The 26,576-nt window shown below is 42.2% G+C and overlaps 1 protein-coding gene across 8 annotated transcripts in view; it reads left to right on the top strand.

Moving 5' to 3' along the window:
- The window catches only part of CNKSR3 (CNKSR family member 3), a 107,116-nt gene extending 81,381 nt beyond the window's left edge, over positions 1–25,735 (top strand). For 7 of the 8 annotated variants that reach the window (XM_081530318.1, XM_081530322.1, XM_081530325.1 and 4 more), the window contains 9 exons: positions 837–878; positions 4,066–4,185; positions 5,768–5,827; positions 10,756–10,824; positions 11,092–11,238; positions 16,636–16,760; positions 20,467–20,672; positions 21,145–21,234; positions 24,203–25,735. In XM_081530318.1, coding sequence (XP_081386444.1) covers positions 837–878; positions 4,066–4,185; positions 5,768–5,827; positions 10,756–10,824; positions 11,092–11,238; positions 16,636–16,760; positions 20,467–20,672; positions 21,145–21,234; positions 24,203–24,501 — 1,158 coding nt within the window. In that variant the 3' untranslated portion in view covers positions 24,502–25,735. The remainder of the gene's footprint in view (positions 1–836; positions 879–4,065; positions 4,186–5,767; positions 5,828–10,755; positions 10,825–11,091; positions 11,239–16,635; positions 16,761–20,466; positions 20,673–21,144; positions 21,235–24,202) is intronic. The other variant, XM_081530320.1, reaches the window with a different exon arrangement.
- Positions 25,736–26,576: the final 841 nt, after the last annotated feature.

Genomic DNA, 26,576 nt, shown 5'->3' with positions numbered 1-26,576 from the left:
TCTTCTTCGGCATGCACAGTGCTGTGTAGCTTGAACTCTTCTGCTGTAGATACTGTTCTAGAAGGTTAACTGAGAGTTTCACATTGTCAGTTTCACTTTGGTTGCTTTCAGTCAGGACAATGGTGATTCCTATAATCAGCTAGCTGGGTTCATAGGGTTCTGAGTCTTTTGTTCTTAAGCTGAGTAAACAATGCTTTGCATTCCGGCCCATTATTTAATGTTACCAATAGCATACTTCAAGACCACTTTTTTGGCAGCGTGTTAATGAACATTTTGTTGAACCCCTTTCATCCGTTAAGGACTGAAATATCTGATTTAATCTCAGTGGTGCTTAAAATAAACTTTGTGGCTAAGTTTACTCAAACCCTTATTTGAAAGCTATTCTTATGGGCAGGCCCAGAACTAAAGACTCCTGGCTTGTTGGCCCAGTGCTAGCTCAGCCTGGGGTCACATTTGAGAACCATTATCAACTTTCTTGGACTCTGACTTCTGGCTTCCTATTCTCTGTACAGTCTGGACAGTGGATAAAGTTTAGTTCAGTGATTTCTATAGGCTTTCTGATTAAATAATTGGTCAGATGGGTTCCTTGGATGATTAGCATCCTGGATCTGGAGACAGTAGAGTCTTAGGAGGAGTCTAAGTCAGCTCCTTTCTTGCTCTGCCCTCTTTTTGAATGAAGTCTACTCTTCCAGGTGGTCCAGGACCGCAGGCTTCAGGGTCGGGGGTGTGTATGTTAGGGACCTCCTTGGGTCCCAGGAAATAGCTAGCAAGCTAAGCCAATTGTGTCTGAAAATTTTTATCTCTTATAGTTTTAATTTTCTTCTTTCTTCCTTTAGGATTGCCTTGTAGCAGAAATGGAGGATAAAGTTTTGGCTGTAGTAAGTATACCTTCTAAAAGTTACTGTAAAATTCCTTTCCCAAAACAGTAGGACTCACATTAATTAAAGTTAATGTATTGTGGCTTGGTATTTCAGGATATGCTTTGAAATATTGACGTTTGGGATATGAGTCTATTAATTTAGGTAGAAAGGCAAGAATACAAGTTATTTAACAACAAGACCAACTAAATTGGGTGTATTGGGGTCTCTGGTTTGCTCCCCCCAACCCTTCTTCAAGGTATAATTATATTTAGATAGCTAACTCTCAGCTCTCAGGATTAAACTGATGTGCAAATTTCACTTTTTTTTTTAATTAAAAAAATCTTGGCAAAAATCTTATGATGGAAGGGGGATGTACTGTGGCTGTTTAAAGAGTATTTTGTAACTATTCATCATCACTTCCTCCTTTTGACATAAGCCAGCCTGTGGTCTTTTGATAAGGCCTTCCTCCTACTGATGTTGAGGAATTTAGCAATGAAACCACTATAAATATATTTTCCATAAATAGGGAGGTTAAACACATTGGAGGCATGCAAAAAGTGTCACTTCTTGGATTCTTCCCCCTTAGAAGGAAAAAAATCACTCTTTAGAATTTCCTGATTTCTTTGGTTATTTAATTTTGAAAGGTTAGATGAATCTGATTGGGAGAAATAACCACACGTAGCCACTATGACTTCTACATGGAGACCACTTAATAGGGATCCTCATGTCTCTACAGTAATTTTATCTGGTCAGTGGTGTTCCGAGAATGTGAATCATCACTGAAAAGCTCACAGACCTAAATGTAAAATGTGAAACTATAAAATGCCTAGAAATAACAGGAGAAAATCTTGCTGCCCTTGGGTTTGACGATGAGTTTTTAGATATGATGTGAAAAGTGTGATCCATGGGCTTCCCTGGTGGTGCGGTGGATAAGAATCCACCTGCCAACACCGGGGACTTCGGATCTATCACTTTTCCGAGAAGATCCCGCCTGCCATGGAGCAAGTAAGCCCACACACCACACTACTGAGCCTGTACTCTAGAGTCCAGGAACCGACACTACTGAGCCCATGTGCTGCAAGTACTGAAGCCTGCGTACCCCAGAGCCCATGCTCTGCAGCAAGAGAAATCACTACAATTACAAGCCTTCGCAATGCAACTACAGAGCCAACCCCCTCTCACTGCAACTAGAGAAAGGTCCAACTCATGCAACAACAAAGACCCAGCACAACCAAAATATAAATAAATGAGTAAATAAATAAAAACAAATAAGATTAGAATAGTCTGCTTGGAAGAAAAAAAAGAATGACTTGGATTGTGGATAGATCAACTTGTTGATTCTTTTTACTAATGAAGGATGGAGCCAATCCCAGCTAGAGAGCACATCTGGATGTTTGAGTCCACTGGGAAACTCAGGAGTGAAAAAATAAAAAAGGGTGATCCATGAGAGAAAAATGGGTAAGGTAGACTGCATTAAAATTAATATCTCTGCTCCATCAATGCACTGTTAAGAAAATGAAAAGACAAGGCACAAGTTGTTCTCAGAACACACATCAGATAAAGAACTTATATTCAGAACGCACAAAGAACTCTTAACTCTTAAAACTCAATAATAAGAAAGCAAACAACCTAATTAAAAAGCAAGTGAAAGATCCAAACGAACACCTCATGCTAAAAGATATACAGTCGGCAGGTAAGTACATGAAAAGATATTCAGCATCATATTTCACTAAGGAATTTCAAATTAAAATAACAATGAGGTACCACTACACACTTAATAGGGGAACTAAAATCTAACACATGATGACCCCAAATGTAGAGCAGTGGGAACTCGCGTTCATTGCTGGTGGGAATGCAAAATGGTACAGCCACACTGGAAAACGTTGTGGCAGTTTGTTTCCTTACAAAACTAAACATACTCTTACCCTGCAAACCAGCAGTTATCCACCTAGGTGTTTACCCAAATGAAAGAAACTTATATTCACAAAAAGCTGCATGGAATGTTATAGCCACTTTAATCAAAACTGCCAAAACTTGGAAGTAGCCAAGGTGTCCTTCAATATGTGACTGGATAAACAACCTGGTACATCCAGACAATGGAATATTATTCAGCAATAAAAAGAAATGAGCTGTCAAGCGATAAAAATATATGGAGGCCCCTTAAATGCATATAGCTAAGTGAAAGAAGCCAATCTGAAAATCCAAAATCTGTATACTGTATGATTCTAACCACGTGAGATTTTGGAAAAAGCAAAACTATGGAGAAAGTAAAAAGATCAGTGATTGCTAGGGGCTCATAGTTGGAGAGGAGGGACAGACAGGTGGGTGGAACTGAGGGAATTTTTAGGGCAGTGACACTGTGATGGTGAATATATGACATTGTGCATTTGTCAAGACCTGTAGAACTCTCCACCATAAAGAGTGAATTCTAATGTAAACTATGGAACTTAGTTAATAATAATGTGTCACTGTTGGTTGACCAGTTGTAACAAATGTACCATACTAATGCAAGATGTTAATAGTATCTTATTATTAACCATTATAATGATATAGCTATGTTAGAAACTGTTGAGATGGAAAAGAAAGTATATGGAACTCTGTAATTTCTGCTTATTTTTTCTCTAAAATGAAAATGGCTTTAATTTTATTTATTTACTTACTTAATATTTTGGCTGTACCACTTCGGTGACATGTGGGATCTTAGTTCCTGACCAGGGACCGAACCCACACCCCCCGCGTTGGAAGCGCAGTTTTAACCAGTGGACTGCCAGGGAAGTCCATAAAACTATTTTAATATATGAAATGCATTTCTTAAAAAAGGTGCAGGACAAAATAATTTTTTTTTACATTGTCAGGATTTGGTATGCAGAGAATGTGAGCCATTCTTAAAAAACCACAGAGATGGCTGGGAATACGTGATTCTCTTTAGCTGCTGAAAGGGGGTTTCTGCCCAGCCTGTGCAGTTCAGCAGTTGTAAATAAGTTAATCTAAAAGCTGCACTTTTTAAGCAAAGCTGGAATAATGGCACTATTCTACACATTGCAAATATGGAAGCCACAAGCCACGTGTTCAGTGGGTGGTATTATCACAGTGTTATCATGACCAGAGCTAAAGATGATTGGTGAAGTGCATTTTTTAAAAAAAATTCAGCCGGAGATAAACTTGGTTAATGATTGACCTTCTCTATTTGCCTCTCCAACTCTAGGTCAAGGTTTTAAATGGCATCTGCGACAAGACCATCCGATCTGCCACGGATCCTGTAATGAGCCAGTGTGCGTGTCTGGAAGAAGTTCACCTACCAAACATTAAACCTGGGGAAGGTTTGGTAAGACTTCTAAGAGCATTTGTTTATTTTTGGATAGCGTCATCGTTTATTAAGGTTGCTGTGTTTTTTTAAAAACAATAATTCCGTATTGCTTTCACTAGAATTCTGAATGGTAGAGTTAGACTGATTTCCATTATGTAGTTAAGAATTTGCTGTCTTGAACTGTTGATATGTTTTATATCAAAGTGTCTTCAAAGTATAGAAATAAATACAGTTTTAAAACTGTAAACTCGTATCTTGAGGAATTGTCTTAACAGTTTTATTTTTAGATCTTAGCAATACAAGGAGATAGAGCACATTTCCACAAAGGAAAGATGGTCTCTGGGTAGGAAACAACATCTGCTGTGAAGTCTCTATTAGCACTTAGGCTTTAGGTGAGAAGAGAGACGGGTTGAAAGAAATGATCCTTTTAAAAAAGTTCAGAAATGTTTTAGAAGTAATGTATGAGCTCTGTAATAACAGGCCCTGAGAATACCTACAGGTAGATACCTAGATCAGCACCTAGGTCCACATTCTTGGTAAGGAGAAATGTATATACTGAGATTGCTCCACTTCAAAGTAAGTGATGGCTTATACCGAAGTAAACATGTAAGACCTCCTGGAGGTGGGCTTGTTCACATATTGAAGTGGAGCAGTGCCCGCGTGGGCAGAAGTGGGGCTGCCATTCCAAACGGAAAGTTATCCAAGTAAAGCTCTGTGAAGAGGAATACCATGTAGAAGGAAGCTGATAACTCTGATAGTGAAAGTGACAGGAACAGAGAGGATGGGCAGAAACGTGAAGGCGTTAGTGTTGAATGAGATACTCATCCCCAGAGGCTTGTAGATTGCTGAGCAGGGCAAGTTTACGGTCAAAATGACTTCTGAGGAGGATCTGTGTTATTACAGCATTGGTACCAGCGTGAGCAACGACTCTTTGCTCTCTCTACCTTTTTCTCTTTCCCCATCTTATAAAAGTTTAATAAACATTTTTTAAAATAATTCATAGTGCCTCAAACTGCAGAGATATTTTTTCCAGGCTATGCATTCACCTCTGAGTTTGCCCATTGGGCATTTGAGGATGGAGTGTATTAATATTTATGCCTCCCTTAAAATGCAGGAATGCTTGTTTCTAATTTATTTCTTATATTGTGTTACTGAACAGTCTCTGCTCTTATATCCTGGTTTGGTTGTTCGTGGCTTGAGTAAGTCACCGTGCAGTGACTGCTAAGACCAAATTAAGTGAATATATTGTGTCACTACACAGAGAGATGGTCGGGAGAGTACCGGCCTTGTTTGAACGGCCTCATTCATTCAGCAGATCTGAGAACATTCCTTCTGAGTCCTTAGACTTAGAGCAAAGTTCTGTGTGCCTGGTACACAAATTATAATATCAAAGAGATCTTGTTTCTGATTTCTTTCACTAGTATTTGGTTAGTTCCCCTTCACCGCTCTTTGGATCTTGTTTTACAGTGTTTCAGGAGGCTGAAAAATGAGGGGTGTTCTGAAGTGACTGCCTTTAATCTTTTGTTAAGTCTAAGTCTCACTTGTGGCTCTGTTCCTAAATGTTAGAGTAATGAGTTAATATGTTTGTGACTCACTCTAGGGTATGTACATCAAATCGACCTATGACGGATTGCACGTGATTACTGGAACCACAGAAAATGTAAGTGCATATCCATTTAATGTAAAAGCTATTGTACCTTCAAACAGATTAGACAGTGTCCCTGTACTTTTCATTTAAATATGTGTATGTTGTTCTATTATCTGTAAGGGAGTGTGGGCGCCTGTTTTGTTTATTTCTGTTGCTAGTGTGCTGCTCATCACCAGCTGTCATCAATGTATTATTTAAATTGTCCTTTATTGCTCTCGTTCACACACCTTGCCCAGCTTTTGCCATCCTGTGTTTATTTATTTATTTATTTTTGCACTCTTGGAAGTGTTAACTCATAAATACAAAAGCAGTGATCTCTTTGTTGTTGAGAATCACTCTTATAAGAGCTGGAATTGGTGACCATATGTGTTAAATATAGTGTTTTTTTAAAAAGTGGAATTTATGTGTGTCACCAGAGCAACTATTTTCGGGTTTTTGCATGACGAAGTTTCTTTTTATAGAGTTGTATTTCATAATATTTGCATGATACTGAAATTTAGTTTTTTTTCCCCTTAATCATTTGAATAGAAAAAGCAGGGCCATTTCTGTTGTGAGGAACTTGTACTCTGTTATCATCCTTTAGAAAATTCTGCTACATAAAAGATTTTTCCTTAGCTCCTCAAACATTTTGAATTTTAAAGTAGAGCTAATTGAATGCTTTCTTTACGCAACCTACAATAAGGCTAGCTTTTGAATGACATTGATACAGAGCTTGAAATGTCTGAAAAACTTCTCTGCATCTGTGTAAAAGTAGCATGTATCTATGGAATTAATTGCTATTTAATCAAATAAGACAAGAGGATGTAATTCAAGACGCAAGAAACTTGGTGACTACTTTTCTTCGTCGTTGTATTTCAGTCGCTGAGTCATGTCGGACTCTTTGCGACCCCATGGACTGTAGCCCCCCAGGCTTCTCTGTCCATGGAATTCTCCAGGCAAGCATATTGGAGTGGGTTGCTATTTCCTTCTCCAGGGGATCTTCCTGACCTGGGGATCGAACCTGGGTCTCCTGCACTGGCAGGCGGATTCTTTACCACTGAACCACCAGGGAAATACTTTTCTTATCTGGTGGAAACATGGTCAAAGTTTGAGCTTCAGCTGCTAGGTCTGTTGATAAAATAAAATGGCATGATCTTTGATGAGGGTTTGTGACACATTTGATTTTTATAATAAGAAAGAAAATGACACTGCCTAAGGCATTCAATGAATTACAAATAAGTTGTGTGGTTCTGGCAGACAAATGAGTGGAAGCTGGTAGTGTCTTTAAGCATTGTTTGTTGAACTACAGTGAGAGCACTCAGACCACTGGGAATTTTTATACCATGGCACCCAAGAGGCAAAAATGGCACAGGATCCTCTCCTTGTAGGCTGGGGGCGGTGCGAAAAAAAAAAAAAATCACAACAAATGTTCCTCCCTTATCCTTGTCAGAGACTTTGTGTATTTAGCTGAACCATGACATGAACATACTCATGTACCACTCAGTGCATTGTTCTGAAGTTGGATAGATTCAGAGGGATGGAGAATGTCATTTCAGTTTTTACATTTTATTTATTTCGTTTTTGGCTGCGTTGGGTCTTTGTTGCTTTGCACGGGCTTTCTCTAGTCATGGTGAGTGGGGCTACGCTTCGCTGGCTGCTCCAGCTTCTCATTTCGGTGGCTTCTCTTGTTGCAGAGCAGGGCTCTAGGCGTGCGGGCTTCAGCAGTTGCCACACTCAGGCTTAGTTGTGGAATCTTCCCGGACCAGGAATCGAACCTATGTCCCTTGTATTGGCAGGCAGATTTTTATTCACTGCGCCACCAGGAAAGTCCTATTTTAGCTTTTAAACAGTTGAAGTTTTGCATCCAGTAATTTGGTGATTGCATTAACAACCCAGACTTGTGCAGTTCCAGACTCAATCAGGGCTTTGAACCAATTTCAATCTTGGATAAACATATAGAACACTGTAATATTACTTCCTTTCACTGTCTACCTCATCCCTGGCCTGCTTCCCCCCATGCACTGTCACTTTTAAGGATGGGAGAGCTAAAGAAAACTGCCTTTGAATCAAATCAAATGTCAACTGATACATTCCGTAGAATTCCTACCAGACTCTTTACCTGAATGTGGTCAATCCTAGTGCTTCTACACAAGATGGTACCTAAGTCATCCTTGAGAGAAATGGTTTCCTTCTTGTTCGAGATCAAAGAAGGGGAAACTGGTCTTCCATCTGGTAATCTGCTAGAAAATATCCCTCTTCTTGCAGTCACCTTATATTCATTGTCTGGAATATGCTACATACTCTGAAATTCTTGTCGATGACAGTGGGAAGTTAGATAAGAGCCCACTTCTCAAAGACTTGATCTGAATATTTTATACTTAGTGCTGGATGTTTTACACTTAAATGTTAAATGCCAGTAGAAAATGCCAGCTCCAGGACAGCTTTCTGTCTCTCGCTGAAGGTTGCTATGACTTTAGAGTCAGAATGTTTTTATAAAAGCCTAGCGTTGGAGGGTGAGAGTGGACAGAATTCACCAACTTCTTTCTCATGTGAATTGTCTCCACACTCCTCTGTCTTGGACTCTGGCTGAAGCGAGGCCAGCAGGTCATCTCAGGCCTTTAGTCCATTTTTTTTTTTTTTTTTTTGAGGTTACCTGAGAAGTCAGGATCATTCCAAGATCAGACAAACAGGATCTGGTGATTCTCTATCTCCTTTTTTTGATGTTGCTCAAGACCTTGACAGAAGTCTTGATGGATCTTAGCCCTACTCCTCTTCACCACTTCTGACATGAGTTGGGAAGTAAATGAGCCTCTGAAGAATGGATGCATTCTTCTCCAGGGCATCATTCTTCTGCAGTAAGCCAGATCAAGCATCATTTTTCAGGAGTCCGGCACATGGTGAAGATCATCAAGAGCGACTGCCCTAGGGAGAATTCTGGTATCAGGCTCTCTCTTGACCGGTGTTCTGCCAAGCGCAATGCTTAATCACTCGGTAGGACATTGGAGAAATGAATATGTGAAGATCCTTGGGAATGGAAGTCAGTTCAGGACATTGGGGCTTGTTTTTTTTTGTTTTTTTAAGATTGCTTATCTGTAAACAGGGACTTTCTGGCTTCAAGGCTATCTTTTAGAAAGTGAAGCTTACCTTAGATGAATCCCAAGCCCGGAAAGATGAACTAGAACTGGACTGATTATGATCAGACTTGCCAAAGTTGACCTGTAACCATGGGTTCGGCATCTGACACCAGGGGCAAGAAAGGAGCATTGCCACATTTGTTTGTTTAAGTAGTGCCTCAGGAGCAGGGGATTGGAGACAGAACATCTCCCTGTGGTACCCATGATGCTGGTCTCTCAGGCGAGGCACTGCTGGTAGTTATGGTGGCAAGTTAAATGTTTTCAAAAGTAGCTGGCATAGTTACCTGTGCCGTGTGTTGACCCAGGTGAATCCAAGAGACTGTTTCTACAGTTTAATGCTACTCTCTCATTTTTTTTTGCCTTGTTCATTTCTTGCTGAGCCTATCACAACAGCTGAGTGAGAAAGTTCAGCAAGGGTGTCTTGAGTTTAGTTGCTCCCCCCATCGCTGTGTTCAAAGGTGCTATTTTTAAAGGATGGTTGTAAATTGCTTGACGATTCAGTTACATAAGTCACAAAATAAAACATTCTGGCTTAGATAACAGTTGATTGTAATTTGAAATCAAAGTTTCATCCTTTCCTTCTCTTTGATCATATGAAGTATCTTTTTTTTTTTTACTTAATTCTGTTTTATTTTATTCCATGAATTTATTGCTTTTGCAATTAAATAATAATAATAAACCTATATTTCTAGGTAGGATTAGACATTACACTTATTCTAAACTACTTTTCAAATTCTGTGTCAAAATGTTTAGTCTGTTAAATGTATTAATGAGAGAAAAAAAGTTGAGAAGAAATTATGACACAGGTTCCCTTTAAGATGAAATAATACTTCAACATATAGTTACAATTTATCAGGGGAAAAATTTTAAGGTATTACTTTCATGTTAAAAACCACCTAACAAGCATAAAGTTATATTCTGCATCTTTTACTTACTGTGTGTCCATAACTGAGTTATTTACCACTGAATGTCAATTTCCTCAAAACTCCATAAAATAAGCCTAATGGTATCTGTAAAGTTTGTTGGCAGAATTTTTTAAACATATTTTAAAATTGTATGAAATATCTTAAACATTGAGTTACAGTTTGATTAAATGAACAAGAAACTATGAGAAAATATTTGACAAATAGATTACATTTATTTATCTGCCTATACACACATATGTGGATGTATATATATCTATACAGATATTTGCAAATTTGTAGCAAACTATTATTTGAAGCACGCAAAGTCTGGACTTTGTTTTGATACTGTGAAAACACATCCATTTAGAATTCAACCTGAAGACAAAAAAATTAAAATTTTCTCTAAATATCGTCTGTCTTCACTATCTTTCTGTTTTAGCAGTGTGATGATAACATGTAAAACAAGTTTGAGTAAAAGAAAGATTTAGTTTTAATAATCACATAAAAAACAATTATATGACAGTTACAGTGACCATCTTTACATGTGAAGCAGTTGGTCAGCTTTTACAAGATTAATTTTGACAGGAATATAGGGAAGGTACTTTTTAGATGAGTCAGTGGCTTTGATCAGCCTGTTGCATGGACAGTGCCTCCCACTCTTCACGGTAGGTTAGATGAACCTTGGCTGTTCCTACTGACAGATTATCTGTTGTAACAAACCATTGGAGATAACAGGAGTATTCAAGTGCCAAGTTCTACAGGCTGTGTCGTTTCAGGAGACTCAAGCACACTGTGTAACCGTTCTTGAGAAAACTGTATTCCCATTGCTTGTTTTGTGTAGAAGAAGGGAGATGAAATAGAAGCAGAAAGAAATAGGAGGCTTAAAAAATAAGACAGGTGTCTCTCTGTTTGTTTCTAACAGTCTCCTGCAGACAGATCTCAGAAGATTCATGCTGGCGATGAAGTCATTCAGGTTAATCAGCAAACTGTGGTGAGTTTGTTCGTTGAAGCTTCAGATTTCATCTTCCCCTTCTAGAACTTCTAAACCATTTTGCTTGCATTTTAAAAATTTGCAGTTTATATCCAGCTTTCCATAATTTTAAGCAGTGCTAGAATGAACAGATTTGTATCTGCCTGTTTGCTCATAACTGATTTCCTTGAGATGAATTCAAGGAAATTTGAATTCCTTGAATTCAAATAGGCTTGAGTTTTCATTATTCATGAGTAAGTCTCCTCTCCTCATTGTCTGTCTTTGAAGGTGGGATGGCAGCTAAAAAATTTGGTGAGAAAGTTGAGAGAGAATCCTACGGGAGTTGTGTTACTGCTCAAGAAGCGCCCCACGAGTTCCTTCAACTTCACTCCTGCCCCCCTGAAGAACCTACGTTGGAAGCCGCCCCTCGTGCAGGTACTGTTACTGGTTGAAGCCTTCCTTTGACATTGGTGCAGGAGCAATGTATAATATCTGAGTTGTCTGAGAAAAAAAAAAGATTACCGTTTGATTGGTTTTGGGAGTGTATGGATTATCTGTGTACGGATAATTATTCTATAATCCCATACGTACAGGTGTTCAGTCGCTCAGTCATGTCCGACTCTTTGCGACTCCATAGACTGTAACTTCCAGGCTCCTCTGTCCGTTGGATTTCCCAGGCAGGAAGGAGCAGGTTGCCATTTTCTGCTTCAGGGGATCTTCCTGACCCAGGGACTGAACCCTCATCTCCTGGGTTGGCAGGTAGATTCTTTACCACTGTGCCACCTGGGAAGTCCATCCTATAATCCTACTTACATGAAAATAGACTTGCTGGATTTGCGCTGACTAATATGGCATCCACTAGCCGCCTGTGACTGTTTCAATAATTAAAATGAAAGCTTCAGTTTCTCTGTCTCACCGGCCACATTTCAGGTGCTGGGTAGCCACTTGCGGCGAGTGTCTGTCATCACTGCAGACAGTTCCTTCTCTCGTTTCAAACACACACTCCCAGAAAGGAATCCAGTTTGAACACTGATCTGAGAGAGACCGCCTTGGGTAGAGTCCCCAACAGCGGTTTATCAAGGCAGGGGTAGGGACTGTGAGACCAACCCACCAGGCAAGGAGATCTGTCACTCCTTTGTTTAGATTTAGTAGTCTTGGATGATAATAAAAAGCAGACTGGCTTTTAGTTTTATTATTTGAATGCTCGACAGACAATGCACTCCTTACTGCTTACACTTGGATGGGCATGCGCCCCACCAACCCTCTCCTTATATCATCGGTTCTTTGTGTTTAATTCCTAAACCGTGAAAGAAAAGGAGCACACTTTAAAACTCTTTTATAAGATTGAGATTGCCACTTATGTGTAACTCTCTGTGATTTTACTGTCCATCTTCAAATGGAAGGAGCGGCAGTATCTCACGCTGTCAATGGATGTTTCGTGATGCACAGAGCACTTGGAATCTGTCTGCGAGTGTTCCTGAGGGGAGCGGGGGACGCATAAAAGTAAAGAACAGGATATGGAGAGTGGAGCCAGGAGGGGCACATAATTAAAGCCACTTCTTAAATAATAAGGGAACGTATCAATCAGTCTCTAGCAGCTTCTGTTTGCTTCGGTTCAGTTCAGTTGCTCAGTTGTGTCTGACTCTTTGCGACCCCATGGGCTGCAGCACGCCAGGCGTCCCTGTTGTTCTGTTTGCATCACTCAGTATACAGGGTACCGTCTTTCAATACTTCTGGAATTCTCAGAATGTGTTACTTGACACAGAAGAGGTCTTACTTTACCATCGATAGTTGATGGAGGGCTTCCCGCCAGCCAGCTCTGCCAGCTCCTTGGTGCAGGGGGGTGAATGTTGGGTTCTGAGGAAGGGGCGGTGGGCACGGACAGGTGAGCAAAAGCGCTTCTTCTCGAGGAGGTGGGAGCCTGGAAAACTCGGTGGGATTTCATAGGCAGATGGGAGGCTCTTTGTGGAGTAGATGAACGCTGTTCACACAGCCACCGAGGGAGGATACACTGCCATCAGGGCAGGTGGTGCCCAGATAGGGTTTCCTGGAGGCAGAGAGGGTGGCAGACGTTCTTGTGAAATGATTTAGGGCATGTGATTCCCGTAAAACTTGTCAGGGAGGGGTGGAGGCAGACGAAGGAGGGGAAGCCACAGGGTGCTATCTCAGGTAGAGTCTAGTCTTGGGCTGTTACCCAGGTGTAACCACACAACACAGGCTCTGGCAGCTGTACTCAGGGGTGTCTGCTGTTGGCTGAGGGCAATTCTACGGAGCAGGGGGTGACCGTGATCTTTTAGCAACAGACACTCGAAGCAGCTGGGTTCACTGGCTGACCAAAGGGGCTCGGGGTGAACATCATAGCTCTCTTGCACGAATAAGTAGACCAGACTCTCGGGCAGAGGGTGGGAGAGGAAGCTGGACCAGTGGGCTGGGCTGGACAGGTGGGTATAGAGTTCTAGGCTAAGGAGCACGGACCTCATCCCGCAGGTGATGTCAACAGGTTGACAGTTGGATTTTACACTAATATCTGGGTTGGTTTGCTAGGGCCGCCATAACAAAGTACCAGCGCCTGGGTCACTGAAATGAAAGTGTATTCCTTCAGAAGTCTGGGGGCTGGCAGTCTGAGATCAAGGTTGGCTTCTTCTGATGTCTCTTTCCTTGTCCTGCAGATGACCATCTTCTCCTTGTGTCTTCACGTGGTCTTTGCTCTGTATGTTGTTATTGTTCAGTCGCTAAGTCGTGCCTGACTCTTTGTGACCCCATGGACTGCAGCACTCCAGGCTTCCCTGTCCTTTACTGTCTCCCAGAATTTGCTCAAACTCATGTCCATTGAGTCAATGATGCCATCTAACCATCTCATCCTCTATTGCCCCCTTCTCCTCCTGCCCTCAGTCTTTCCCAGCATGAGGGTCATTTCCAGTGAGTTGGCTTTTCTCATTTAGTGGCCAGAGTATTGGAGCTTGCTCTGTATGTATGTGTCCTATTCACTTCTTCTTACAGGGATACCAGTCAGACTGGATTAGGGCCCACTCATGTGACCTTATTTTAAATTAAGCATATCTTTAAAGACTGCAAGTACAGTCACGTTCTGAGCTACTAGGGGTTCAGGGGACACAGTTTAGCCCATGACACTATCTAAACTTGAAACAGCAGGTGGGAGGTGTTACAGGTCTTTTGTTGTTTTTGTTTTTCAGTTGCTTAGTCACGTTTGACTCTTTTGCAACCCCCGTGGACTGTAGCCCACCAGGCTCCTCTGTCCATGGATTTGCCAAACAAGAATACTGGAGTGGGTTGTGATTTCCTTCTCCAGGTTTCTTCCTGACCCAGGAATAGAATCTTCGTCTCCTGCATTGACAGGAGGCTCTTTACCACTGAGCCACCTGGGTTCTGGGTGAGGCTGGGACAGGGGTGATTCTGTGAAAGACTAACTCAAGAGATCTTTTGGAAGAAGTATCAAGAGGACTCACAAAACAGAGGAAGGGGCTCCAGAACTGAACTCCTTGCATTCAAATCCAATCTCTGCCTCATCTAGCTCTGGGACCTCAGACATGTAGTTAGTATTTCTAAATCTCACTTCTATTATTCATAGTGACCTTTAGAAAAGCCTTTGGGTTAGGGGTAGGCAGGCAGGGAAAGCGAGAAGCAGATGTGAAATGTGGCAATGACCTTGGGTGGTGATACCAGTGACAGAAATCAGACAGTCAGAAAAGAACCATCTAGGAGGCAGAGATGGCAGGTCTTCTGATCATCACTGAGTTTGAAATGACAGAGGAAAAATCAGGTGGATGTGTTCAGAAGGAAAGCGAACATTATTTCTAAGTATAGGCTAGAGTTAATTCCTTGACCTCTGGAAATTCACTTAAGAAGGGACATGCTTCCTTTTTCCTTTGTCTACCTTCCTGTCAAGTTCCACTACTGTGCAGTTTGTGGGGAGAGATGAAGATGAAGAATGAAACATGTAGCTTCACTTCCAACCCAGCTAGAGAACAGCCATCAAAATACAGAGGCTGGGGACTTCCCTGGTGGTCTAGGGGTTGAGAATCTGCCTTCCAGTACAGGGGACCCAGGTTTGATCCCTGGTTGGGAAACTAAGATCCCACATGCCACAGGAAAACTAAGTCCCCAACTCAAGAGCCTGCTGCTGTTGCTGCTAAGTTGTTTCAGTCGTGTCTGACTCTGTGCGACCCCATAGACGGCAGTCCACCAGGCTCCCCCATCCCTGGGATTCTCCGGGCAAGAACACTGGAGTTGGTTGCCATTTCCTTCTCCAATTTAATCGCTAAGTCACCTCTAACTCTTTGGAACCCCATGGACCTTAGCCCACCGGGCCCCTCTGTCCATGGGATTTCCCAGGCAAGAATACCGGAGTGGGTTGCCATTTCCTTCTCCCAACTCAAGAGCCTATGTGCCACAACCTACAGAACCCACATGCTCTGGAGCCTGTCCATGAGCACAGCTAGAGAGAAGCCTGTGCACTGCAGCAAAGATCCCTTGTGCCTCGGCTAAGACTTGATGCAGCCAAAAATAAATACGTAAATAAATACTCTTTAAAAAAAATTCAGAGGCTGTTTTACAGCTTAGTATCCTGGTGCTGAGTCCAGGATTTTCTCAGAACAAGAACTCTGGTAGACCAGTACTCCGTACACTTTCACAGCCCCCATCCTGGGCTCTGATCCCTGCATTGTTTTTCAGGGGCCTGTATGCCTGGGTGCCCACCTCTGCTGGGAGGGAGCATCTCTAGTTCTTGTCCATATCTTTAATGTTGTTACTAGAAAGGTGTTCATTGCTCTGTTTTTAGGCCATCATCCTGATAAACGAAGGTTATTGATTTAGAAGCAATGATCAGTGTTGGAGTTTTGGGAAATACCTGTTCTATGGAAATGCCCCTGTTTCCTTCTACTTTGTGGAGAGCCTGGGTCTGGGCCCTGTGTCTTCAGACGTTGTCCAAGATGGTCAGGCTGAGATGTGGATCCGTTCCTTGGTGCAGAGAGCTCACAGCCTGTGTCTTAGGCATCGACACCTGGGATGTGGGGATGATGCTCGGGGAGGTACTGTCAATATGATTGCTTTTCAGAGGAGGAAGCTGAGGATTGGGAGTTTAGGTGCTTTGCTCAGAGCTAGAATTCTAACCTCCTGGTCACCCGACTCCCAGGCCTCTGATTCTCACAATGCATCTAGCCTTTCAAAACTCGTGGTAAGTGGTTTATACATACCATGGAATATTAGTCATAGAAAAGAATAAACTAATGTCATTTGCAGCAACATGGATGGACCTAGAGATTATCATACTAAGTGAAGTAAGTCAGACAAATATCCTATGATATCACTTAAATCTGGAGTCTAAAAAATGATACAAATGAACTTATTTACAGGACATAAACTCACAGGCAGAAAATGAATTTATGGTCACCAAAGGGGGAATGGTGGGAGGGATAAATTAGTAACTTGAGATTAATATGTACACACTGATATACATAAAATAACCAACGAGGACCTACTGTGTAGCACACAGGGAACGATATTCAATATTTGTAATAGCCTATAATGGAAAAGAATCTGAAAAAAAAAAATATATATATTCAGTTACACATAAATACATATGCATAACTGAATCACTTTGCTGTCCACCTGAGACGAAGACAACATTGTAAATCAACCACATTAAAAAACCAAGACATTGTGAGTGTCTCAAAGAAGAATATATGTTGAATGTTGCTAGTAACTGCAAACACACAAAGGACCTAGGACCCTGTTTACCTAGAGGCTGGTGTTGGTTTTGGGGAGAACGATCTCCAAGTTAACCTCCATGCTTTTACACTTGCTGCCTTTCAGACCTCGCCTCCCACCACGACCACCCAGTCCCCAGACAGCACGATGGATGCCTCGCTGAAGAAGGAGAAGCCAGCCCTCCTGGATCTTTATATTCCTCCTCCACCAGCTGTTCCCTACTCGCCCCGGTAAGTCTGTGCCCATTTTCGTGGTGTGCTCATATCCTAGGACTGGGGATGCTGCTGCTGGTGGGAAGACCACGAGCATCTCAAGAGGAGGCTGAGGCTTGAATCTGCTGTCAGAAAGCATCAACCTGAGTGTGGGCGTCAGGAATGGGTGAAGGGGTTCAGAGAAGTACAGACTTCCAGTTACAGGCTGAGTCCTGGGAATGGACTGTTGGGGTCAACAGCATGGTGACTGTTGTTAACAATACTGTGTTGTGTATTTTGAAAGTTACAAAGGGACTACCTCTTAAAAGTTCTTAACAGGAGAAGGAAGAAATTAGTCACTGTGTGGGGTGATGGATGTTACCTAAGCTTATTGTGGTGATCATTTTGCAATATATACATAAATCATTGCGTTGCTCGTCTGAAATGAATACAACGTTATATGTCAATTATATCTCAGTAAAACTGGGGGAAGGACGTGTAATTCTTAAAGGGGAAGTGTAGGGATAGATGCAGTTTTATGGACCTTGAAGCCAGACAGTTTGATGGGGCGGAGGGGGCTCCTTAAACCATGTGCTTTTGGGTCATGTCATTTTCGTTCTTCACTGGGCATCAGAATGGGCTGTTTGGGGGTTCCGCAAAGCTGAAGTTTCATTAACTACATGGTAAACTTATCTCTGGTGAGGAAGATAATAAATATTTCTGCGAGATCAAAGTTAGTTTTATCTAGCTGAGAGAGATACGTGTTCTTCATAGGAGTTAAAAAATGTGAAAACAGGTGTGAATGGGCTGTATTTGCGCATCCATATGTGTTTATGTGTATGTATCTATTATGAATTCTTAAAGATCATTGCTGTCTTATAGGCTATTTTAAATGTTTATGGTGAAGCGAGGATGGTCATGCTAGATATTATGTAGGGGGTGATTGAGGTATGAAATACAGGCTTATTTATACCATTTGACATATTTACACATGCTGGTAAAACTAGAGAATCTGGCTCATTTATTCAACATACGTTTCCTGAGAGTTGGGCCTGATTTACCATCTTATGCAAAACAGATGTAGCTCTTGTCCCTAGAGAACTGCCAGTGTCTTAGTCAACTGTTCAAGAATAAATTGAGAAATACGTAATCATGCTGTAATATTTCATAAGACAAAGTTTGGACTGAACTTGCAGTGATGTTTCACTTTATGTTGGAGTTTTTTGTTTGTTTTTGTTTTAAGCTGAATTCTTTGCATCCACTGTGTTTCTTTCCTGGGCACAAAAAAGAAGTAACATCATTTTCCTTCTCCTTGAGTCTTGGTTTGCCCAGAACTTATTACATCTGGTGGAGCAGTGACCTCAGTGATCAGGGCATTCTGATTGGTAGATAAGACTCTTCCCTGTATTCACAGACCAGAGTTCCTGTGGTTGAGGGATCTTCAGTTCAGTCGCTCAGTCGTGTCCGACTCTTTGCAACCCCATGAACTGCAGCACGCCAGGCCTCCCTGTCCATCACCAGCTCCCGGAGTTTACCCAAACTCATGTCCATTGAGTTGGTGATGCCATCCAACCATCTCATCCTCTGTTGCCCCCTTCTCTTCCCACCTTCAATCTTTCCCAATATCAGGGTCTTTTCAAATGAGTCAGGTCTTCGCATGAGATGGCCAAAATGCTGGAGTTTTAGCTTCAACATCAGTCCTTCCAATGAACACCCAGGACCAGTTTCCCTTAGGATGGACTGGTTGGATCTCCTTGCAGTCCAAGGGACTCTCAAGAGTCTTCTCCAACACCACAGTTGAAAACATCAATTCTTCAGCACTCAGCCCTCTTTATAGTCCAACTCTCACATCCATACATGACTACTGGAAAAACCATAGCCTTGACTAGATGGACCTTTGTTGGCAAAGTAATGTCTATGCTTTTTAATATGCTGTCTAGGTTAGTCATAACTCTCTTTCCAAGGAGTAAGCGTCTTTTAATTTCATGGCTGCAATCACCATCTGCAGTGATTTTGGAGCCCCCCAAAATAAAGTCTGCCACTGTTTCCACTGTTTCCCCATCTATTTGCCATGAAGTGATGGGACCAGATGCCATGATCTTAGTTTTCTGAATGTTGAGCTTTAAGCCAACTTTTTCACTCTCCTCTTAAGAGGCTCTTTAGTTCTTCTTCACTTTCTGCCATAAGGGTGGTGTCATCTGCATATCTGAGGTTATTGATATTTCTCCCGGCAATCTTGATTCCAGCTTGTGCTTCACCCAGCCGAGTGTTTCTCATGATGTACTCTGCATATAAGTTAAATAAGCAGGGTGACAATATACAGCCTTGACGTACTCTTTTTCCTATTTGGAACCAGTCTGTTGTTCCATGTCCAGTTCTAATTGTTGTTTCCTGACCTGCATACAGGTTTCTCAAGAGGCAGGTCAGGTGGCCTGGTATTCCCATCTCTTTCAGAATTTTCCACAGTTTATTGGGATACACACAGTCAAAGGCTTTGGCATAGTCAATAAAGCAGAAATAGATGTTTTCCTGGAACTCTCTTGCTTTTTCCATGATCCAGCGGGATCTTAAGTGTGTTTAAAACTGTAAGGAGCTGTTGCTTCTGCGTGTGGAGAGCAGAGGGTCTCACTGATGACCGGCATGTGGACTGTTTTATCAGCAACTGTAGGATCACCCTGACACCCCTAATCCTGAATATTCTTGCCTGAGTTTCAGTGAGGGGGTCACAAGAGCCATGGCAAGAAAAAGAGTATGCATATAGTAAGGGCAAGAGGGAACTGGGGCTCTTAATGTATTTGGGAGAAGACATGAGGGGACACATACATATTGAAAGACACCATTAATAAAGTATATTTTATTAGGAATGAAACATGCAAATGGTCACAGAGAACAAGTGGTGAGTCAGGAAAGCATTGCGAATGGGGAAGTTGTATGCCAGGTTTAAAAGTATAGAGGGAGGCAGATTCCTGGTGGCAGTGGAGGAGGGGAGGTACAGGTAGCAGACTCACTGGGAATACCAGTAGGCCAGGCTGATCTTTAGACTGTTTGGAGTTAGTGGACTCTGTATTTATATAGCAGTTTTGCAATGATCCCCTAACAGAATTTACTAAATGCAAAAAGTTAACCAGCTGGTAACTTGGACTCAACTAAAATTAATTTTATAAGTCTTAGTATAAGCTGACATTCAGAAAGAATTAAGTTGCAGGCGGTGGTCCAATTTTTGCTGGTTTCTGTACTTAGTTCAGAAAATAGACAGTTTCCATTGGTCACTATAAAGGCCCCTTTGTATTTTTTGACATCATTTTCAAATCTAACAACTGCCATTATACTTCAAGTGTCTTCTTTGCTTGATCTTGGCAAAGATACTAATCTTGGCATGAGAAAAAAGGTTTGGTCATATCTTCACTTGTGGTGCCTGTAGTAAATAGGAGATTCCGTTCTACTATAGGATAGGTGTACAGGGAAACCGAAGCTAGCTTTTCAAAGGTATATTTGTATCATTTAAACTGTATATATAAAAAAGTCTCATTTCCCTTTATTTAGTAGGATCATGATATTTACTTTCATTTATTAGGATCTCTATGTATTTGAGAAGCAGTTGTGCTTGAAAAAGTATTGCTTTTTCCTCCAGAGGAAAAGGAGAATTTAAGTTGTCTTCCATGTGCTGGCAATAGTATGTCTCTTATAATTCTTTTGTTTGAGAGGATCTTCGTAAGCAACTTAATTATTGCCTTCCATCCTGCAGGGAAGAGAATGGGGGTTCTGTTTACAGATTCAGTAAATGTAAACAGCCACAGCCTGGTCCTAAGGGTTCCGAGTCCCCCAATTCCTTCCTGGATCAGGAAAGCCGGAGACGGAGATTCACCATTGCGGATTCTGATCAGCTGCCTGGCTATTCCGTGGAAACCAATATTCTGCCCGCAAAAATGAGAGAGAAAACGCCATCTTATGGTACGCTGCTGAGAGTTTGTTTCTCCTCCCCGCCCCCTTCCTTATTTGGAACTGTTGGATGAATTTGGCAGACTTGAAGGGTAATCTGAGGAAAACATAAACCTCAATGAAATTCTAAGTATGAGACCTTTATTCATCTCTCCAAAGCCAAGGCTTGTTGAGTCATCACACCGCCTGGCATCCAAGCCCAGTGGGGTGAGATCATGTTACAGTTTTAACTTTCAGTGCCTGCATTTCAACTTGCAGTTGCTTTGCTCTGGGGACCCACAGACTCAAGTTCAGCACACCTCTGTCCTCATGGCGTGCTGAGGAAACACAACGCTTTAAAACACTTTTTCCTTATTTTAAACTAGCTTTTGCTTACTCTGCAGTGAGTGTGGTATTGGGGTGGGGGACGGTCTAGTTCTAAATAGAGGGTTCTCTAAAGTCCAGAAACTCTCAACTTCTCCTTTCTCTTCCCCTTCCTCTGTAGGCAAGCCCCGGCCTTTGTCGATGCCTGCGGACGCGAGCTGGATGGGCATCGTGGACCCTTTTGCTAGACCTCGAGGTCATGGGAGGAAAAGTAAGTTTAAGCAAACTGAAAAGCACCAAACATAAAGCCCAGGCCTTCATCTCAGGCCTCTTCCTACGTGCGCTCAGTGACCACAAATATCATCTCATCTACGACATCAGGGCTGCTGAAGGCCTCTAAGGTTCTACCTATGTCTTAGTTGTTGTTCAGCCGCTCAGTCATGTCTGACTCTGTGCAACCCCACGGACAGCAGCTCACCAGGCTTCACTGTCCTTCACGGTCTCTGGGAGTTTGCTCAAACTCATGTTCACTGAGTCGGTGAATCCTAGTCAGTGCTTGTAAATCTCCTAATTAGTATCGTGTGCTTTATACAGGCTGTAGACGTCGATGGTCCAATTTCTAAACAAGTAGAAATACCTTATTCATTAAACAATCCCATCCTCAATTTTGAGCTTTTGATTATTGGAGTCTGTCTGATTTTTGATGGACAGGCATAGCTTTTTTTCTTCCCCGTCCTTCTTGTATTAGAGAATAATTACTATTGGAAAAGAAACTTGTGTTTAATTTACCCTCTTATCCAAGTTACTAATGATGATGCTTGTCCTGAGGGAAATGTTGACCCAGATTACATTTGATTGTCAAGACATCCTAACATTGATTTTGCAGTACTGAAACAGAGAGCTGTTGAAAAGATAAGACAGCAGTAGGCCTGAGATAGTAAAAGAAAGAAGGAATAAATTCTGGTGTCTCAACTGCCGAAGTGCTTAACCCCTGACATTTCCCTGGGACTTGGTAAAGTTTGTCACCTAAGTAGCTGAATCACCTGGATGATACTAAATTGGAAAAAGGGAGAAGACGCCATCTAAGGTCCAAGACACCCTTAGCTGACGTGAAAAAATCTGTGGAGCAGACAGCAGGGGGCAGGGCAGTCCTTTGTTTAGATTTAAAATGTCCACAGCCTCCTTGCCCGTCTTTTTAGCCTTTGAAGCTCCAGATGTAGTCCTTTCATATTTGAGATACGGGATGTAGGGGTGGGGAGTGTGAGGTTGGGAAAATGGAAAGATACTTGACCTCTATCCCACCTTCCACATTTTCCTGGTGTTATCATTTTAGAAGGAAAGTTATCTGCATAAAATAATGGACACTTCAACAGAACAAAACAAAACACCACCTTTTTTTGGAGAGACAAGTCACATACCATAAAGCACACCCTGTTAAAATGTACAATTCAGTGGGTTTCAGTATATTCATAGAGTTGTACTAATTCCAGAATATTCTGTCACCTCAACAAGAAAACCCTGTAAGCAGTCATTCCTCATTCCCACCTCCTTCAGCTCCTGGCAACCAAAAATCTACTTTCTATCTGTTGATTTACCTACTCAAGGCATTTCATATGAATAGACTCCTACAAAACAGGACTTCTTGACAATGGGTACTTTTTTAAAAGTAACTTTTTCCCCCTTTGATTACAAAAGCAAAACAAATAGAAAATATAAGAAAACTTATCTGTAATCTGCTTCCCCAACCTAGAAATAATCACTCTGCGTGTTTTGTATATCTTCTAATTGTTCCCATATTTACATATTATACACTTAGGAAAAATATGCAAAATGGAGTAGATAGATGTTCAGAAATACTCTGTAAGAGAAACACTTGCGTTTTTTGTAATAGTTGTGTTAGTAATCTGTCTTATGGCAATCATCAGTGTAGTCGCTCAATAGTGTCTGACTCTTTGCGACCCCATGGACTGTAGCCCACCAGGCTCCTCTGTCCATGGGATTTTCCAGGTAAGAATACTGGAGTGGGTTGCCATTTCCTTCTCCAGGAGATCTTCCTGACCCAGGGATTGAACCCGGGTCTCCTGCGTTGTAGGCAGACACTTTACCATCTCAGCCACCAGGGAAGTCCTTATGGCGATGGGGGTGGTTATTTGCAAAGTCACGTGCAATTCTTCTATGACACCATGGACTGTAGCCCACTAGTCTCCTCTCTCTGTCCATGGGATTTCCCAGGCAAGAATACTGAAGTAGGTTACCAATTCCCTCTCCAGGGGATCTTCCTGACCCAGGGATCGAACTTGCATCTCCTGCATTGCAGGCGGATTCTTTACCATCTGAACCACTTACTCAGTCTGCTATAGTTGGATATTTAGGTTATTTCTGTTTTTTTCCTCTCAATTGTAAATACTGCTTCAAGAAACACCTTGTACATAAGTCTTCCTATGCTTTTTTTTTGGCCGAACCTCATAGCATGTGGGATCTTAGTTCCCTAACCAGGGATTGAACCTGTGACCCCTGCAGTAGAAGAGCAGAGTCTTAACCAGGGAAGTCCCAATCTTCGTACATTTTTAGAAGTGGAATTTCTTGATCAAAAGAAAGCTGCATGCTGCCAGGGTGCCCTGTCTTTTACATTTCTATTTGATTTCTTACCTCCCCCGCCGTGCTCCCCATCCCAGGGGGCCTGACTTTTAAGGTAGGATCATTCTTCCTTCTCCAGAAATGTCCCAAGCCTTGCAGAGCAGTAGAATCTTTGAACCCCACTCATTAAAGGTGGAAGATTGCCTGCCCTGCAGTCAGGGAGACAAGCCAAGGCACCTCACCTTCCTGAATGCCCCTGAGGGATGCTGCTAGGCAAGAACCATGGTTCCAAGGATCGGTGCTCCAGGGTGCAGGCACTGAACAAGCACAGATATGGAAGGAGTGGCATTACAAGATTTTCTTTGTTTTTTGATTTCAAGTGAAATTATGAAAATCCTACCCTGATTAAAAAGGGCAGGCTTGCTGATTCTTCTCTGCCCCCGTGTTACCTCTCAGATAGAAAAGCATCCTGAAGTGTGGATGTCTTCCATTTTTGCTTTCTCAAAATCCTGTGGTGTGGGCCCGCCGTCCTGGGGACATGGTAGCCCATCTGTGAGTGGAAGGCAGCGTGCGGTGCCTCTTTCAGAAGCAGGGCAAGTCTGAGCAGCGGTTGTGCGGATGATGGGTATTTTAATGGACCGCTTGTGGTCTTTATCTGATAGGTGAGGATGCCCTCTGCCGGTATTTCAGTAACGAGCGTATCCCTCCCATCCTCGAAGAAAGCTCCTCGCCCACGTACCGCTTCTCAAGGCCTGCGACCGAGAGGCAGCTGGTCCGAGGTGCAGACTACATCCGAGGCAGCAGGTGCTACATCAGTTCAGATCTCCACAGCAGCGCCACGATTCCGTTCCCGGAAGAAGGGACCAAAAAGAAAGCCGGCTCCTCAGGCCCCAAGTCCTCGTCTCCAGAACCGTCCCTGCTGGTCAGCTGGTTGACTCGCCTGAAACTGTTGACTCATTGAGCCCCGCGCTCTCTGGGGCCTCCTGGACTCCTGCTACCAAGTGCCTTATTTCCTCCGTTGGCAATCTTGTTCTGATTTTCATCCACAGTATTATGTAGCGATCTTACGCGATTTCGTGGGTTTTTTTTTTTGGAAAGTTGTATATTGCACTTCTTGGAATTTTGAAGTCATTGGATGGGAATAAATCCAGAGAATCTTAGATCAGATGCTGACTTGTGGCAGCCAAAGGAGAGAAATGGAGAGAGTCTGCGCCACCCCACCCCCCCACATTTTTTTTGCTTCCTTAAGAGTCGAACACAGAGACACACTCTCTAAAGCAGAGCCTTGGCCAGGAATGGTATGATCATTACAGAGAACTGGGCCATTGTTCGTTTTGAGGGTGGAACTACGATTGGTGGCCGCTGTCACACAGATGTGTTGGGTTTTGGTCCAACCTCTTCACCTGAAAAAGCCAGTGGAGAAAACAGTTTTGTTTTGATTTTTCAAGCTATATATACCACATGTGTACTTGTAGCAGCCTTGACCTTGAAATAACATGTGGGCAGCATCTGATGCTCTTTCAAAGCAGAGGTATAAATGTAGGCCTGTTACACTTGCTTAACACCGTTTGCATAACAATCAGTCGGTCAGTTAATACAGAAACATGTGAAAACATTAAGATAGGGCTTACTACACACAAAGAAGTTTATGCTTATTTGTGAGGGGTGTCGTTGTTGATGTTGTATATTATTGTCTTTAAGGGAAAAGAAGCTATAAGACTTGCTGACAGCCAAAGTCTCATTCAGAAAAATGAAACAAGCATACTTAGGTTTATGAGAGACATCAGTTTGCATTTTAACCCGTTCAGTGACTATCTTCCAGAAAAGAATGGACAGTTCTTCAAAACTGTACACATTTTGCTAATTAGAAACCTCTTGGAAAAATCTCACGGTCACTCATTTTCAACTAGCATATGGTATTTTGGAAAAGTGTGTCTGTGTATTAACTCTTGTTTAAACTGAATGTATGATACTTTGTTAGAATGGAAAAGTACTATCTTGTTAATTTAAGTGTTTTAAATATAGTTGTATATTTTTCTTACTCTTAGTCACATATAATTGGTATATTTCTGTTTTGTGTCCTACATGAAGCTAATGAAAAAGTGTTCAAGATGTTTTCAGGTTTACCAGTGACCACCATGGCTGTTGCCACCGTGGGCACTACTGTTAAAAAATAAAAAAATAAACCCTCTGAAGCAATTTTAGAATTTTATGGATTAGAAATGGGGACCCTGTGGGGGCATGTGTGAAGTTTACATTTGGGGAATTTTCTGAGCAGTACCCCTGGACAAAGCTGTTATTTGTCTTGAATTGTCTACTTTGCTGAACGGCCTGAAATCGGAGATTCCCTGGGGTTAGCAAACATCTTCCTTTTAAAATGCTTCTGTGCGATTGAAGGAGTTGGTGAGCTTCAGGGAATTGGCAACCACTTGTGTATTTGTGTGAATGAATTCAGTCAGGCTGTTTTGGGGTCAGCCAACCCCCTAAGGAACTGCAGTGAATATGTAGTTGTTTCATGGGGGAGACAAGGGGTTTGGCAAATGGAGGGAAGAGGAGGCTTGGAATGTGTGATTCACGGGGTGCTTGACAATACAGTATAAGGGCAGAGTGGGGGCGGGGTGGTCTGGTAATAGGGCACTGATGACTAGGAGGACTATGGAAAAGGGGGAGCACCAGGCCTGGCCTTTGTATGTTGGCTTGGCTGGCTTTAAGCCCATACAGTGGGGGCAGGGGACAACTCTTCCTTTCACTCTTCAGCTTTAGGGGAGCTTTAGATCCCCTGAGTTATGAGTTCAATGGCTGTGGAGGTCTTAGCTGGAGGTCAGCCCCTTTGCTGTGGACTAAATGCCCTTTGTGATCAAATGACCATCCTCAAGTGAATTTTCAGTGCCCAACTCAAGTAGCTGTACTAGATTGGTGTTTCTTAGACTGTTCCCCGAAGTCCTAAGATGGGGACTTTCTATCTCTACTTCTCTCTCCACCAAACTGAATGTATCTGTTTTGTGGGGGTTATTATCATTTTGTTTTTCCTCCTTG

The sequence above is a fragment of the Giraffa tippelskirchi genome, chromosome 9, assembly GCF_054371585.1.
Source record: "Giraffa tippelskirchi isolate mGirTip1 chromosome 9, T2T-mGirTip1v1.2.pri, whole genome shotgun sequence".
NCBI lineage: Eukaryota > Metazoa > Chordata > Mammalia > Artiodactyla > Giraffidae > Giraffa > Giraffa tippelskirchi.
This window is presented reverse-complemented; position numbering and strand designations above follow the sequence as displayed.